This window comes from Taudactylus pleione, unplaced genomic scaffold (assembly GCF_031769625.1).
Source record: "Taudactylus pleione unplaced genomic scaffold, aTauple2 ptg000087l, whole genome shotgun sequence".
Lineage (NCBI taxonomy): Eukaryota > Metazoa > Chordata > Amphibia > Anura > Myobatrachidae > Taudactylus > Taudactylus pleione.
The window spans coordinates 6,597,393-6,615,400 of record NW_028284489.1 but is presented as its reverse complement, the minus strand read 5'-3'; the positions used below and the strand labels follow the sequence as shown (position 1 = coordinate 6,615,400).

The window sequence follows — 18,008 nt, the reverse complement described above, 5'->3', positions numbered from 1 at the left end:
AAAACATCCAAGAGCAACTTCTCCCAACCATCCAAGAACAGTTTGGTGACGAACAATGCAGTTTCCAGCATGATGGAGCACCTTGCCATAAGGCAAAAGTGATAACTAAATGGCTTTGGGAACAAAACATTGACATTTTGGGTCCATGGCCAGGAAACTCCCCAGATCTTATTCCCATTGAGAACTTGTGGTCAATCCTCATGAGGCGGGTGGACAAACAAAAACCCACAAATTCAGACAAACTCCAAGCATTGATTAGGCAAGAATGGGCGGCCATCAGTTAGTATGTGGCCCAGAGGTTTATTGACAGCATGCCAGGACAAATTGCAGAGGTCTTGAAAAAGAAGGGTCAACACTGCAAATATTGACTCTTTGCATAAACATCTGACAAAAGGTCTAAAAACACTGAATCAGCAAACTTTGTGAAAACAAATACTTGTGTCATTCTCAAAACTTTTGGCCATGGATGGAGAACCGACCTATTAAAATAATCCCAAACTCTAGCACTGCAATAACAATGAAAACAAATGGATGGTACAAAAAGGATACTGTCCGGGACTTTAATTACATGGCCAATACCTTTCCACAATGGTGCAAGGTCACCTTTGTACCTCAAACATATTTCGTCTCCTTGCATTAATCGCATATCTGAAAAAAATAAAAAATAAATAAATTACTGTGCAATATACAAAAAATACAATATCAGCTTTGCTTCTTATTCAAGCTGGGGTATAAAGAACGAATAGTACTATACAATTATTTTGAAAAGGAATATGGCAAATGCGAGGGTGGTTTAACAAATACGTTTATAAGACCTCTCAATGTACATATACAGTATGTATAATTAATACTATGGCCTTGGTACAAATTATTTTCCACATACTTGTCTAAGAATTTTTCCAACGGGACACCAAGGCATCTATATTGGCATAAAATATATCAGTTATTTCACATGAAGTAAGGACATGACGGCTTGCTGAACATCGGTTGCTCATCGCCTTCCACTCAGGTGCTTTTTCAAAGAATATGACTAACTCAAATGCTTCTGTCATCCTGGACCAGACCTTCAATGTGGCACAAATTGTTATCTGTGGTGGACGTGCTTGGCTGGCCAGATCGCTGCTCAACTTGAATGTCTGTATGTTATCAAAGGCAGTGCACCAACCCCAAACCCGTATCTGTGACATGAGGTTATCACCGTACACCTCGACAAGTTGGCGATGAATTTCAGTTGCTGATGTGCCCTTTAGATGCAGACATCTGATCACACTACGCACCTCAACGTTTGACCATGTCTCCGCCAGCCCCCGCCATCTTATAACGAAGGTTGGGACAGGATTACTGATATGAGGCGCAGTCTAATGGCCGGGAGGGGAAACAGTGATCTATCTGCACTGGCCTGGTGGGAAATTAGAACGAAATAGAGAACATTACACATGTGGGAGGTTTTGTTACCTTACTTATTGAACCACATGTATTAAATGTTCAGTTCGTAACAAACTTTATGAAAGCACCAACCATTTAATCCACCTCATCCACCCTAACTAAAGTAGTTTTCACTGAAAGTCTGCAAAAAAGGAAATTTAAAAGACGGGAATCAAAATTAAAATTTCAAAGGGCATGTTGCAGAATATTAAGTGGCTTAAAATACACAATTAATATATAATTTATTTATAAATATAGTTACTAGGTTATTAAAATTAAAAAACCCAAACAAGTACATTCCATTAGTGTTTTTTTTTTTTACATTTGTGCTGTTCACATATGGACTGCTATAAGATAAAAATATGATCAAACATTTCATGCTGTCTCTAAAGGTGGGTAGACAGTGCAAAGATATATCTGCAGATCGAGTGATATGCCAATATATCTGTAGATGATGGTCGTTCATATACACTGAACGACCATCTTCCAGGCAGCCGCGGGTCCCACTGGCAGGAGGTCACGTCGTGGCTGCCGCTGCACGTGTAAGGGCTATCGGCTGATCGCCCGTACACACTTGCCGATGGACTGATATAATCTTTCCATCGGCTGTGCAGCAGAGCCAACGCGATATAATGACGTCGTTCAGACATTTCACCGATACACACTGGCCATCGGGCACCAGATATATTGGCCGATAAATTGATCGGCCAATATATCTGACAGTGTGTACTCAGCTTAATATTTCTGTTATCAGTACATGGTATCTCTAGGGCTTTGACAACTTTCAGTCCACCTACATCACACCCCTCTGTGCACATTGTTACCTCAATAATCCACTCCTCTCTCTTTAACATTCAAGTTTTTTTTCTTATTATACATTGACAGCAATATCCTCAAACTGTCGCAACAAACAACTTTCAAACACTTCCTACAACTATATTCATCACTCACACCTTCTGCTTATATTAGTTGGTGATCTACCATTAAAACTTGACGCCTCCCACATTGAAGAATACATGCTGTGTTTGCAACAAACGAACATCTATCTATGACCTCTATCTCAAACAACCTCAACCTTCTGGCAATAACAGAAACATGGCTCACACTATCAGACACTGCCTCCCCTGCAGCACATTCACACGGTGGTCTCCACTTCACACACACCTCCAGGCCTGGTAGCAGTAAAGAAGATGGGGTTGGAATATTACTGTCCCAACTTTTCACATACATACTGTAGTTCTACCACAGATTCCCACATTTACATATTTAAGTACATTCTTACCCTCACATCTTCATTTGGTCTCTCACAATGGACCTCCTCACCCTCACATGTGAGTGGGCACACACTTGATTTAGTCTTCACTGACCGCTGTAATATTTCTAATTATTCCAACTCCCCATTCCCCCTCACTGATCATCACCTTCTTTCTTTTAAACTCTCTCTCTCTCTCCCTCCTCTCCTCTACCTCCGAAGGCCACCATCACTAAACGTAACATTGAGGCTATCAATGCCGTTTCTTTATCTTCCCTGCTTGACTCGCTTCTCTCCCCTATCCTCTTTCTCTCCTGCCCTGAACAAGCTGCTTCCCTATACAATGCCTCCCTTACTTCTGCTCTGGACTCTGTTGCACCGGCAATCACTACTCACCCTCGCAGATCCACACTACAACCCTGGCATTCCAAATGCACCAGATATCTGCAAAGGTGTTCAAGAAGTGCTGAGCAACAGTGAAGATCACGCTCTAAAGCAGATTTTATCCATTTCACATTTGTGCTCTAATCCTACAGTGTTGCCCTTTCCCTATCTAAACAGTCCTATTTCAAGAACCTAATTTCCTCCCAGTCCTCAAATCCCCAGCGTCTCACCACCTTCAACTCCCTCCTCTGTCCAGCCCCTCCCCGCCTAACCCCCTCACTCACTGCCGTTGACTTTGCTACCTACTTTACATCCAAAATCGATGCCATATGTCAGGACATCACATCCCACCAGTCCCCCTGCTCTACACCTCCTTCTTTCCCTGATCACCCATCTCCATCCATTTCACCGACTCTGACATCTTTCTCCCCTGTATCTGGAGAGGAAGTCATGGCTCTCATCCAGTCCTCCCTCCCCCCTTGACCCTATCCCTTCACGTCTCCTCCGCTACCTCTCTCCTTGTGCCTGTTCCCATCTTGCCCACCTCCTCAATCTCTCCCTCTCATCTGGCACTGTCCCTTCTGCATTCAAACATGCGATAGTCTCCCCCATTCTTAAAAAACCTACCCTTGATCCCAACACTCTCTCCAACTACCGTCCCATCACTCGCCTCCAAGCTCCTTGAGCGTGTTGTTTACAAACGCCTTACCACCTTTCTTTCCTCCCACTCCCTCCTTTTTCCTTTTCAGTCTGGCTTCCGTTCTCTCCACCCCACTGAAACTGCCCTCACAAAAGTCAGCAATGACCTCCTTGCTGCCAAATGCAAGGGCCACTACTCTTTGCTTATTCTCCTTGACCTCTCTGCTGCATTTGACACTGTTGACCACCCTCTCTTGCTGGAAATCCTTAACTCCCTTGGTTTACGTGACACTGCTCTCTCCTGGCTGTCGTCCTACCTCTCAGACCGGTCCTTCTCTGTCTCTTCTCATGACTCCTTTTCCCCACCACAGCCTCTTACAGTAGATAAAGATTCAAGATCAAACGCTTCTAAATAAACTCTAGAAAAGACAGACTTTTGTAAAAAAAAATAAAAATAAAACATGGGCTGCTTGCATGGACTATTATCATCGGGACATTGTTGCTATAATTCCCATCCCTCCAATCAGTCTGAAAAGACTATATACATCATATGCATATGTTTATTCCACGTATACTGTGGTAGAATTAGGTTTTATTTTTTTTACAAAAGTCTGTCTTTTCTAGAGTTTATTTAGAAGCACTTGATCTTGAATCTTTTTTATATTGCATATATTATATCGAGCAGCTTTTCTACACTTATAGGATTTCAAGCGCATAGCACATACATATTTTTTGTTCCGTTCTTGCACCTCTACTATTCTCCCTCTATACGTCCTCTCTAGGTGAACTCATCAGCTCTTTTGACCTCCATTATCACCTCTATGCTGATGATACTCAGATCTACCTTTCCTCCTCTGACCTCTCCCCCCCTCTCCTCAGTCGTATCTCCAACTGTCTCTCTGCTATTTCTTCCTGGATGTCCCAGAGATTTCTTAAACTTAATATGTCTAAGACTGAGCTGATCATTTTTCCACCCTCCAACATAACCTCACTTTCCACTATTTCTTTAACAATTGATGGCACAACTATCTCTTCTAGCCCAAAGGTGCGCTGTCTTGGAGTTATCCTGGACTCGTCCCTCTCCTACAAACCACATATCCAGAGCCTCTCTCAGTCCTGTCGCTTCCATCTCAAAAATATTTCCAAGATTAGACCCTTTCTCACCCAGGATGCCACCAAAACCCTCATACACTCACTGGTCATATCCAGATTGGACTACTGTAACCTTCTCCTATCTGGCCTCCCCAACTCCCATCTCTCTCCTCTCCAGTCTGTCCTCAATGCTGCCGCTCGACTCATCTTCCTCTCCAAACGCTCTACATCTGCCTCCCCTCTCCTACAAGCCCTCCACTGGCTCCCCTTCCCTTTTAGAACAGAATTCAAGGTTCTCACACTTGCTTACAAAGCCCTCACCCATTCCTCTCCCATTTAGATCTCTGACCTCATCTCCCTCCACTCTCCTGGCCGCCCCCTTCGCTCAACCAATGCACGCTGCCTCTCATGCCAACTGATTACTTCCTCCCACTCCCGTCTCCAAGATTTTCCCAGTGCTGCTCCCGACCTTTGGAACTCTCTCCCTCTCCCTAACAGACTCGCCTCCTCTTTACAATCCTTCAAACGGGCTCTCAAGACCCACTACTTCATCAAAGCCTTCCAGCTCCCTTCCTAACTTGCTGCAACATGCTCCTTCCTCTGTTTACCCCATCTGTGTCACACCTGTTTGTCTGCCCCTCCCCTTTAGGATGTAAGCTCTTACGAGCAGGGCCTCTACCCTCTTGTGCTTCTCCTTACTTTACTTTCACCTACTACTTACCCCCCACCATGGCACCTAACACTTGGTTGCTTACGCTCTGTTGCATATCTAGGTGTTATGGTCACTTATGTATGTATATTATCCATGTCCTTGTCCTATTTTTTACTGTAAGTCCGTTGTCAAATTATTTGTTTATGTACTTTGTAAGGCGCTGCGGAACACTTGTGGCGCCATATAAATAAATGATAATAATAATATCATCAGGATTTTCACCCCTTTCTCTGCATGTTGCTGCTATCACCCACCTGGGCCAAACCATTTTTTTTTTTTAACACTTTTCTGCCTGGCTTCCTTACTTCAATATCTCTATTCATTGTATGCAATCTCTTTGTGCCTCCAAACTACTCTTATCCTCTCCCAGTGGACTGACTCGTCTAGTCATAAGGATTGGCAACTGTCTTGATCACGTATTCAAGAGACTATTCTCAGTCTCTGAATTTATTAACACTCCTTTCCCTCTCGCAGATCAAAACCTTATCACCTGCAAAATTTCCTCCATTAATTCAAACTGTCACCGAAGTCTACCAAGCCTCTTCAAACCTGCAGAAATATTAATGCTATTAATCTTCAACAACTTTCCACAACAACTACTCTCACTGATTTTTACATATACTCCCGCGATTGCTGTATCACACCTTAACCAAACTCTAGAAATAGCCCTCGATAAAATGGTTCCAGTTACTCATTACACTCATGAGGGTCATTCCATGTCAGTTCAACCAGGTGTGTCCACCACCCATCTCAGATTTTTACAATATTTTTTTACTTGAGAGGATGTCAAAGAAACCTATTACTGCTAAATATCTTGACTGTCTCACAGTTTGTTTAATAAATTGATAAATAAATATTTCTGAAACTATTTACTAAATCGCAGCTTATTTATTCCAGTTTATTTGAAGTATCACGGGTGTTTATTGAGGAATCACTATGAAATTTGGACCCCTAAGGTAACTTTTCCTCCTGATCCAAACCAAATTAATCTGCCTTACGTTTCGAGTTACAGAAAAAATGCTTTGGAACAGAATTAAAATTGCTAGGTATTCATTAGATAGCCCAATATTTTTAAGGTGCATAACAAAGGTATACAATAATACCACAAACAAATTAGCATGATACTCTGTTTCAACGTGGAGAAAAAAAAAAGTAATGAAGTTGACATTCGATTACTTTGTACCACATACATAATTTACACAAGATACCATGAAATTAAAAACAAACATAGCTGAAGTTGAGTAAATCACCACATTAATTTCCCCTTGTTGAACCCGGTTGTAACTGTCTGTAATTTTCCTTTAAGTGTCAGCAGACAGTGTATATTGCCTTCCAGTACTTCCTTGGAAAGTAGGCACTTCCGTTACACAGAGGACGTGATTAGAAGGCACAAATATATACATACATACATACATACATACACACACACACACACGACAGGCTTAACCCACAGCACTCAACCATCTGGGGTGCCCTTGGCATGTGGCAAGGGCACCCCAGATGGTTGAATGCCGTGGATTAAGCCTGTCGTTTATTTAAATGTCGTGGTCATACTTGCTAGGGCACCCTGTTTTTCAAATTTAAGAAACTTTTTTCTTTTTCCAGGTACTTATTAACTGATAGCCCTGGGTGTGGTCCTGTCTCTTTAAGCCAGGACCCATATCCATGTTTAAAATGTATGCAAGCTTGAGCCAAAGATGGCAGACCAAGATCATTTATTTTCTACCGTATTCAATATAAAATACTTCTACTTACACATAAGACTATCAACCAAACTGCGCCAACATACATATCTTCACTTACCCAACCAGATTTCTCCGCTCTACACAAGATCTGTGTCTATCATCCACACACATTACTTGCTCCCATTAACGGTTACAGGACTGTTTATCGGGCTGCACCCACTCTGTGGAATGCCCTCCCATGCACAATAAGACTTTCCTCTAGTGTCCAAACCTTCAAGCATTCCCTGAAAACTCATCTATACAGACAAGCTTATCAAATTCCAGAACCACCCACTTAACCTTCATATTATATCCTACCCAATTACATTCCCACTATACAGTCCACACATAACTTTGTAAATTTTCTCTTTCTTCACTTTCACATCCTCCAGGCCAATGACTAACATTCCTATGTGACTGGATCATATAGGCCACCAAGAATCTCTGCAATCTGGCTGGACCATATATGTAGCACCTATCCTTGTGTATCAATGCCTATATCTCTATAGACTTTAAGCTTGTGAGCAGGGTCCTCTTACCTCTATGTCTGTTATTACCCACTTGTGTTTTATTACTGTTTGTTCCCAATTGTAAAGCGCAATGGAACATGCTGCGCAATATAAGTGACCGCTAATAAATAAAAAAGGCAATCTGCCATAAAAAGTGGTTGTGCAAAATACTTTGAGATTGGCGTTCAAAATGCTCAATAATAGTATTATAATTTCTAAAATGTATTGTAATGTTTTCAAACATCGGGATTTAGGCATATATTGATGTATATAATGTGAGGATTCAGCAATACCCTTACATAGCAGACATGCACACATGCACAAGAAGCGTTACTTACCACTTGCCAGCATGTTTTGATCTTTAGATTTGGCTTCAATAACCATGCCCTTAAAGCCAGCAGAGGAAGATCTTTGTGCCACAACTGACGTTTCAGACTACAGATGACCTTTGAGGCAGATGCTAACTGGGAATATCTGGCATGCTTAGTATGTTGTAGAACTAAGCTGTTCTTGGACAATATGGAGCTACTAAGATCACCGGAATGTTTTTTTTTTTTTTATTAATTTTTGTATTAACATCCATGGTAGCATTGGAAACCGTGAAAGTCACTGCATCCACTATGTATGTCAGATTTCTTTAGCCGAAACTATATTGTTATATCAAGACGCTATCAAATTTACCTCTGGCCTATACCACTGTTTTACTAGGACAGTGAAAACTTCCAGATGTAGATGTATCAGGAACAATATGCCCAGGAGCAAAGGTTGCACCTTTTCTTAGAAGATTACAGGCTGGATAATAACATGATTCTAGAACAAAGTTGTTTTTAGACTCTTAATCAGCCTCTGAAAGAGACGATGAAGAGTCACTGCAAACCAAACTTGGAGATTTGGTTCAGCAGTTCCGATTATCGAATCATATATGAAACAAGGACGTCCCTTTGGTCGAATGCTCTGTGATCAACCACCACAAAAAAGATTTACAAGGTTCTGGAGACTATCCAACACGATTATTGGATGATCAACTATTTGGAATAGTTCTGTGAATGAAACCTTGCCTAGTGTATCACTTAAGAAAAAGAACCATCTTTTGCATTGGCTTCATACAGAGAAGCACAGTATCTATTTAGCAATGCATAGGGAGTTCTGATTTTGTCGCTTGAAGAAACGTATTCTGGTGCCTGATTTCGAAAATTAATCCTGGAAAAAAAAAAAATCTCCTCTAAATGCAACCCATGCTGTTCTAGGATACCTTTTTCTCCGAAGGAGACTCAACTTCAATAAAGGTAGCAGAACTGACCTACAGAAGGACGTCAAAATCTAGGATGACAATTACTGAACAAGACCAGGTGTAAACCCTGGGATTTCATTCTGGCTGCTGTACTGCCATTGTTTTTGTAAAAACTCCTGGCGCAGGTGCATCACCAAAAGGGAGCTCCATGTATTGAAAATGGTTTTCTTGGAGTGCAAACCTTACTATGGAATGATGACCTTCCTGAATGTGTAAATGTGTTTTGTATGTCCATCAATGATAATTATTAGTTGGCTTATTGATATTAACAACTCCTCGTGAATCCAAAAACACAAAACATGATTTTTGTACTTACCAATAAAACCCATTTCTCTGAAACCATGGAGAACACTGGAGCATTACGCTGGTGTACAAGCTAGTGGTGGAGGAGACTGGCACGTTAAGAATAGAACAATTCTGAAATGGCTCCTTCCCCTCCATACTCCAGCATGTCTAAAGAGCACAGTTATCAGTTAAAGCCCCTAATGAAGCCGGAGAGGAGAAACAAACGGGACATCAGACTGCCCTCAAGAACCAGAGGGCAATAGCCAGAAAAGACAACCAGCGCAGGGAGGGCGTCCAGTGTCCCAAGTATTCGGAGAACTGGCAAGTACAAAAATCCTGTATTCTCCATCATCCACTGGGGTAAATTGGAATCGGTATGAATGACCACTGGAAGACCGGCAGGAGCGAAGTTCCCGACAGGTGATTTAGGTAAGTACAACTAAGCCTGCCTGCCCCCCCCCCCCCCCCCCAAGCCTCCCTTAGGGGTGTCTAACCCTAACCTCACCCTAAGTGCCTAAACCTAACCCCACGTCACCGCAGCCAAAACCTAAGTCTCCCAGGGGAGTGCCTAACCCTAAATATCCCCCCCCCGGGAGCCCCTAATCCTCCCTCCCCCCCATGGCTGTCCGCATCCGCCGCCCGGCTTACCTTTGTTCGATACGCCGGGCTCCCGCCTTTGGGATAATGATAGGAGTCGGGATTTCGACACCTATTATTAGACCCCTGCTGGGATTAGACAGTCGGGAAGCCGGCGGTCGGCATCCCGGAGCATTACGCTGGGGACGTCCCAATGCAGTCCTCAAGGGAGGGGAGCTCTAAGGTAGAAGACCCTTACTAAAATTGCGCACTGAGAAGGGATAGCAGAGACGCTAGCAAACCCAGCATAGCAGTGACCACACTGAAGGCCACCGAGACACATGCATGACAGCAGTCCTCTTTGCTGCACATCGAAGAAATAAAAACCTCAAATCGAAAACTAGGAGAAATAGGGGATGAAAGCAGGGACTGCTGAAATACGGAGTCAAATGGTATCCTACTCACAAACCAAGTACCAGGGCAGAAGCCTGGTAGACCCTGGTAAAACAAAAAAAGGGAAGGGCCGCTCCTAGCTGTCCCCTACTCAGAAAGTCTAAATCTGTCAGACAAAAAAAGAGACATCCCGGAAGGAAGCTGCGCTGTAACCAGCAACTGTACAAAAAGGAGGAAGCGTAGAAGGCAGGAAATTCGGCCATAACCTGAATTTCACCCTCTGACACCACTTCCCCTGCTGCTCTCTCCTCTGGGGGCATCATCTTCTCTCACACCCCTCGGCCTGGGGGTCGCCATGGTGGTGGTGTAGGGGTCCTTCTATCCCCCGGTTACTCCTACCAACTCCTGCCCTCTGAACCATCCCTTACTTTCTCTACATTTGAGGTTCATGCCATACGCCTCTTCCAACCAGTACACCTTAGAGTAGCTGTCATTTACCGTCCCCCTTGCCCTCCTTCCAAATTCATTGACAACTTTGCTTCCTGGCTCCCTCACTTTCTCTCCTCTGACCTTCCCTCTATTATCCTGGGTGACTTCAATATTCCTATTGAATTCCCAACAGAAGCCTCTGCCTCCAAACTCCTTACCCTCACGTCTTCATTTGGTCTCTCCCAATGGACCTCCTCACCTTCCCATGTGAGTGGGCATTCGCTTGACCTGGTCTTCACTCACCATTGTGATATTTCTGATTACTCCAATTCCCCATTCCCCCTCTCTGACCATCACCTTCTCTCTTAACCTATCACTCTCTCCTTCCCTTCCTCTACCTCCTAAGGCCACCATCACTAAGTGTAACATTGAGGCTATCGACACCATTTCTTTTTCTTCCCAGCTTCACTCGCTTCTCTCACCTATCCTCTCTTTCTTGCCCTGAACAAGCCACTTCCCTATACAATACCTCCCTTACTTCTGCTCTGGACTCTGTTGCTCTATTCACCCTCACAGGTTCACACCTCAACCCTGGCATTCCAAATGCACCAGATATCTGCAAAATTTCTCCATTTCAAATTTATGCTCTCATCCTACAGTGATGCCCTTTCCCTCTCTAAAAAGTTATATTTCAAGAACCTCATCTCATCAGTCCTCAAATTCCCAGCGTCTCTTCACCACCTTCAACTCCCTCCTCACCTCCCCTCCTCACTCCCCTTGACTTTGCTGCCTACTTTACATCTAAACTTGACTCCATACGTAAAGACATCATATCCCACCAGTCCCCCAGCTCTCCACCTCCTCCTTTCCCAGATCACCCCTTCCCATCCATTTTACAGACTAACATCCTTCTCCCCTGTATCTGGAGAGGAAGTCATGTGCCTCATCCGGTCCCCCCCCCCCCCTTCTTGACTCTATCCCTTCACGTCTCCTCCGCTACCGCTCTCCTGCTGCCTGCTCCCATCTTGCCCACCTCGTCAATCTCTCCTTATCAGGCACTGTCCCGGCTGCATTCAAACATGCCCTTGTCTCCCTCATTCTTAATAAAACCTACCCTTGATACTAACACTCTCTCCAACTACGTCCCATCTCTCTCCTCCCTTTTGCCTCCAAGCTCCTTGAGCGTGTTCTTTACAACCGCCTTACCTTTCTTTCCTCCCACTCCCTCATTGACCCTTTTCAGTCTGGCTTCCGTTCTCTCCACTGCACTGAAACTGCCCTCACAAAAGTCAGCTGCTGTTAAATTCAAGGGCCACTACACTTCTCATTCTCCTTGATCTCTCTGCTGCTTTCAACACTGTGGACCACCCTCTACTTCTGCAAATCCTTCACTCCCTTGGTCTACGTGACACTGCCCTCTCCTGGCTATCCTGCTACCTCTCTGACCACTCCTTCTGTCTCCTCTCATGACTCCTCTTCTCCCCCACAGCCTCTTACAGTAGGTGTTCCCCAAGGTTCTGTTCTTGGACCTCTCCTTTTCTCACTTTATACGTCCTCACTAGGTGAACTCATCAGCTCTTTTGACCTCCAATATCTCTATGCTGACGATACTCAGATCTACCTTTCCTCCCCTGACCTCTCCCCCTCTCTACTTACTAGCATCTCCAATTGTCTCTCTGCCATCTCTTCCTGGATGTTCCAGCGATTTCTTAAACTTAATGTCTAAGACTGAGCTGATCATTTTGGTGGCACAACTATCTCCTCTAGCCCCAAAATGTGCGCTGTCATGGGAGTTCTCCCTCTCCTCTAAACCACATATCCAGAATCTCTCACAGTCCTGTCGTTTTCATCTTAAAAATATTTCCAAGATTAGACCCTTTCTCACCCAGGATGCCACTAAAACCCTCATACACTCATTGGTCATCTCCAGATTGGACTACTGTAAACCTCCTCCTATCTGGCCTCCCCAACTCCCGTCTCTCCCCGCTCCAGTCTGTCCTCAATGCTGCTGCTCAGCTCATCTTCCACTCAAAACGCTCTGCATCTGCCTCCCCTTTCCTACAAGCTCTCCACTGGCTCCCCTTCCCTTTCAGAACCCAATTTAAGGTTCTCACACTCACTTACAAAGCCCTCACCCATTCACATCTCGGGATCTCATCTCCCTTCACTCTTCGGTCCGCCCTCTGCGTTCAACAAATGCACGCCGCCTCTCATGCCAATTGATTACTTCCTCCCACTCCCGCCGCCAAGATTTTGCCTGCGCTGCTCCACACCTTTGGAACTCTCTCACTCTTCCCATCAGACTCTCCACCTCTCTACAATCCTTCAAATTGGCTTTCAAGACCCACTATTTCATCAAAAACCTTCCATCTCTCATCTTAACTTGCTGCTACATACTCCTTCCTCCCTGCCTACCCCATTTGTGTCACACCTGTTTGTCTGTACCTACCCTTTAGAATGTAAGCTCATATGAGCAGGGCCCTCTACCCTCTTGTGCTTCTCCTAACTCTTTCATCTACTTCTTACTCCCCACTAGGGCACCTAACACTTGGTTGCTTTGCTCTGTTGCTTATCTGGGTGTTATGGTTGCGAATGTAGCAATGTATATTATCCATGTCCTGTATTGTATTGTACTGTAAGTCAACCTATTTGCCTATGTTCTTTGTAAGGTGCTGCAGAACACTTGTGGCACCATATAAACTATAATAATAATAACTCCAAGAAACTAGAACCACTAGCGTCATCTGAGAAACATGTAGTATAAAAAAAGGATGACAACTGTTCCTTGCCTTATGGTTACATTCCACCCTATAAGAACCGAGGTCATCAGAGACAATAATGGAAAAGTTCCAAGTCCAGGAACAGAAGGTATCTAACCTGTGTTCAGTAGACCCCACTGACTAGGTCTGGACCATCCGTTTACTTAACAGAAGATGTGATAAAATGGTCATGGAACAGGAATGGGAAGAACAACTCCACAACTCCCCACGGATAGGGAGAGAATCTCAAACCACACAGTTTAAAAACAAATTTAGAAAGCAAAAACTAGACTTATGGCACTGCAACTCAAAGCAAACAGATCTTACAGAGTTACCAGACTTGTATACAGAAATAAAGATCACAATATTGCGCTCTGAGTGTTCTCAACACAGTTGGAGAATTCTCAAATGTCACCAAACAGCAGGTAATAGTGTTCCCTCTAGCTCCGGCGGGAGGCAGGGCGCCAGAGCTAGAGAGGGCATGCCCGTGCGCGCGACCGAGAAGGGGGCGTGGTCATCGGAAAAGGGGGCGTGTCTATAAGACGCGCCCCCTTTTCGTAACTCTTGGGGGCGTGCCCGGCACTTACGGACACGCCGGGCAGCCCCCAAGCCCTGCAGACAGGGAGAATAGATGCCGGGTGCATGCGCCCGGCGTCTATTCTCCGGCGGTGACAGGGTCACCGCATGTTTCTCCACCAGCGGGACACTGCGTCCCGCGGGTGAGAACGGCTCCCGCAGGCTGTGAGGGCAGGGCGCTTTTTGCCCTCCTCCTGGAGGGCAGGGTGCTTTTGCCCTCCAGAAAGAGGGCAGGGCGCCCCGCCCCGCTAAAACAGCCTAGGGGGAACGCTAGGTATGACTTTTTCCTCCAAATGTCCAGATAATGTATGGCATGAAAAAAACCACACAAAAATTTGTATGAGACAATACATTTATGTGCTAATAGCACCCTTGATGTGAAGAGTTCATAAAGGTGATTCTCTTCATGCAGATCTTATAAGGTATGCAGTCCAAATAGGCCAGACTATTACCTCATATACCTCAGTGTATTATCAAAATAGAATTGTGCTCACTTTGTTCTTACATTCAATAAACATGTGTGGCACATCAAGGTTTCTTTGTCACGTTGAATCGACCTCCGGATCTCATGCAAAAGGTTTCTCTCAATGTCCACAAGTCAAACGAAAAATAGCAGAGAAACAAGCAACGGATTAAATCCCGCTGTTCTACCATATGTATCTATATATATTTTCCAATGTTATTAAGCTGCACAATAATAGGTGCCTACATAAATGCTTAGACAAGTCAAGTGTAGGATGTTCTCATCTAGGTTTCTTTGTCCACCTCAGACATTGTTCCCTAATATAGTCATGTATAAAAATATATACACTACCGTTCAAAAGTTAGGGGTCACTTAGAAATATCCTTATTTTTTAAAGAAAAGCACTGTTTTTTTCAATGAAGATAACATTAATCAGAAATACACTCTATACATTGTTAATGTGGTAAATGACTATACTAGCTGCAAACGTCTGGTTTTTAAAGGAATATCTACATAGATGAATAGAGGCCCATTTCCAGCAATCATCACTCCAGTGTTCTAATAGTACATTGTGTTTGTTAAGCTCGTTAGAAGACTAATGGATGATTAGAAAACCCTTGAAAACCCTTTTGCAATTATGTTAGCACAGCTGAAAACGGGTTTGCTCAGTAGAGAAGCTATAAAACTGGCCTTCCTTCGAGCTAGTTGAGTATCTGGAGCATCGCATTTGTGGGTTCGAGTATACTCGACAGTCTATTCTTGTTCTTAGAAATGAGGGCTATTCCATGCGAGAAATTGCCAAGAAACTGAACATTTCCTACAATGGTGTGTACTACTCCCTTCAGAGAACCTCACAAACAGGCTCTAACCAGAGTAGAAAGAAAAGTGGGAGGCCCCGGTACACAACTGTGCAAGAAGACAAGTACATTAGAGTCTCTAGTTTGAGAAATAGACGCCTCACAAGTCCTCAACTGGCAGCTTAATTAAATGGTTCCCGCAAAACGCCAGTGCCAACGTCTACAGTGAAGAGGCGACTCAGGGATGCTGGCCTGCTAGGCTGATTTGCAAAGAAAAAGCCATATCTGAGACTGGCCAATAAAAGAAAAAGATTAATATGGGCAAAAGGACAGACATTGGACAGAGGAAGACTGGAAAAAAAAGTGTTATGGACAGACGAATTGAAGTTTGAGGTATTTGAATCACATAGAAGAACATTTGTGAGACGCAGAACAAGTGAAAAGATGCAGAAAGAGTGCCTGACGCCACCTGTCACGCATGGTGGAGGTAATGTGATGGTCTGGGGCTGCTTTGGTGCTGCTAAAGTGGGAGATTTGTACAAGGGTAAAAGGGATTTTGAATAAGGAAGGCTATCACTCAATTTTGCAACGCCATGCCATACCCTGTGGACAGCGCTTGATTGTAGCCAATTTCTGTCTCCAACAGGACAATAACCCAAAGCACACCTCCAAGTTATGCAAGAACTATTTAGGGAAGAAGCAGGCAGCTGGTATTCTGTCTGTAATGGAGTGGCCAGCGCAGTCACCAGATCTCAACCCCATTGAACTGTTGTGGGAGCAGCTTGACCAAATGGTATGCAAGAAGTGCCCATCAAGCTAATCCAACTTGTGGGAGGTGCTTCAGGAAGCGTGGGTGAAATTTCTTCAGATTACCTCAACAAATTAACAGCTACAATGCCAAAGGTCTGCAATGCTGTAATTGCTGCAAAAGGAGCATTCTTTGACGAAAGCAAAGTTCGAAGGACAAAATTATTATTTAAAATAAAAATGATTTCTAACCTTGCCAATGCCTTGACTATATGTTCTATTAATTTTGCAACTCATGTCAGGGTGACCCCAAACTTTTGAACGGTAGTGTATATATATAAAACTCAGGGTGTAATTTAAAAATTCTATTTAATAACTAAATGCATTAAAAAAGGAAACAAATGCATCCATACCAGATAAGCAAGTTGGTATGGTATTTCACACGATACATAAAACCCAGGTAGTGCCTATGGATACCAGTTGGCTAAAATGGTCTCAAATGAAAGTCACCCTTTTGTCACTTTAAATCTTATTAAGTGAGAGACAGTATTATGTTTTGTACTGTACTGCCTCTATTACACATAAGAGTCATAGCATAAACAGTTATATGAACACATTGTACATTTAACATGCTTATAGCCTCATTAAGGATTGACATGAATTGTAACTAGATAATACTCATCCCACCAAAAAGAAGGGTAGTGACTTAAGGCCCCCATACATGAGAGATTGCAAATTACACGATTGCTGCAATCAATCGATTGTGTATAAAAATCTTTCCCTATTTCAGTCGATTGCAGAATTGCCACAATCGATTGAAATTGGGAAAGATTTTTATACACAATCGATTGCAAATTGCACGATTGCTGCAATCAATCTCTGATGTATGGGGGCCTTTAGTGATCGATGACTTAGTGATGCTATAGACACCATGTATGTAAGATAGTATTAATATGGAATTTTGATAAAGAAATCATCCCAGAACGGAGGGATAGGCCCTAAACAGTGTTCTACACGCACTGTATTTGAGATAAAAGCCTACCCCACTCCGTAAGGCAGTACTGTATAATACCCAAGCAGTGTTTTTAGAGAGTTGAGAGATTTAAGTTAGTGCCTGTCGCAACAGTAAGGAGGATAGGACGCAAGCCGTGTTCCAGACACAGCTTACACTTGAGAATGCCTATCACACCAGAAGGGAGGGATAGTACTTAATCTGATCGCTTTCTCTCAATATATATATGAACACACAGGATACGTCAGAATACACGTATCACTCCAGAAATTGAAATAGAGGCTGAGCATAGATATGGACCTAAAGAGTACGTTAGATAAGGCCTATTACAAAACCGCTAATTAGGATCGATAGTGCACCAGGGTGATATGGACCCATATCCTAAACCAACAGTGCTTATAAACCCCAAAAAGGAGAGCTATAGAAAAACTTCCCCTTGTTAACTTTCTTTCTTCAAAGTCCATAGGGTCTATGAGGAGACAATGGGGGTGTAGGTGGGACGGAGGACCAGATACCAACAGCAAAGCTTTTCAATCCCAGGATGCTCCAGTCCTTCCCCCTATACCCCGCCCATAGCCTGAGGCCAACTCAGTTTTGTTAACAAGCCCAAGGCAGGAGAGGAGAGAAGAAAGACTGGTACACTGAAGAATCACTCTCTCACACAGAGAAGAAAACAAGTGACCAAGAGAAGAAACCCATAGAAGCCAGGTGCGACAGGGCGGGTGCCCTGTGGACGTCGAAGAAAGTTAACAAGGGTAAGTTTTACCATAACTATCCTTTTCTTCTTCAGGAGCCATAGCGCTCCACAGTGGAAACAATGGGGATGCCCCAAAGCAGTTGCGCCCGCAGACAGCATCCTGAGAGGCAAATGTATTAAAGGCATAAAAACGAAGAAAGGTGTGGACAGAATATCATGTGGCCGCCTTGCATAGCTGTTCAGCTG

The 18,008-nt window shown here is 43.7% G+C and overlaps 1 protein-coding gene across 1 annotated transcript in view; it reads right to left on the bottom strand.

The window, feature by feature from the left end:
• UPF1 (UPF1 RNA helicase and ATPase) overlaps positions 1-18,008 on the bottom strand; it is a 150,782-nt gene that overhangs the window by 48,978 nt on the left and 83,796 nt on the right. Inside the window, exon 8 of the mRNA XM_088468953.1 lies at positions 550-648. Within this exon, the coding sequence (XP_088325079.1) occupies positions 550-648 (99 nt within the window). The remainder of the gene's footprint in view (positions 1-549; positions 649-18,008) is intronic.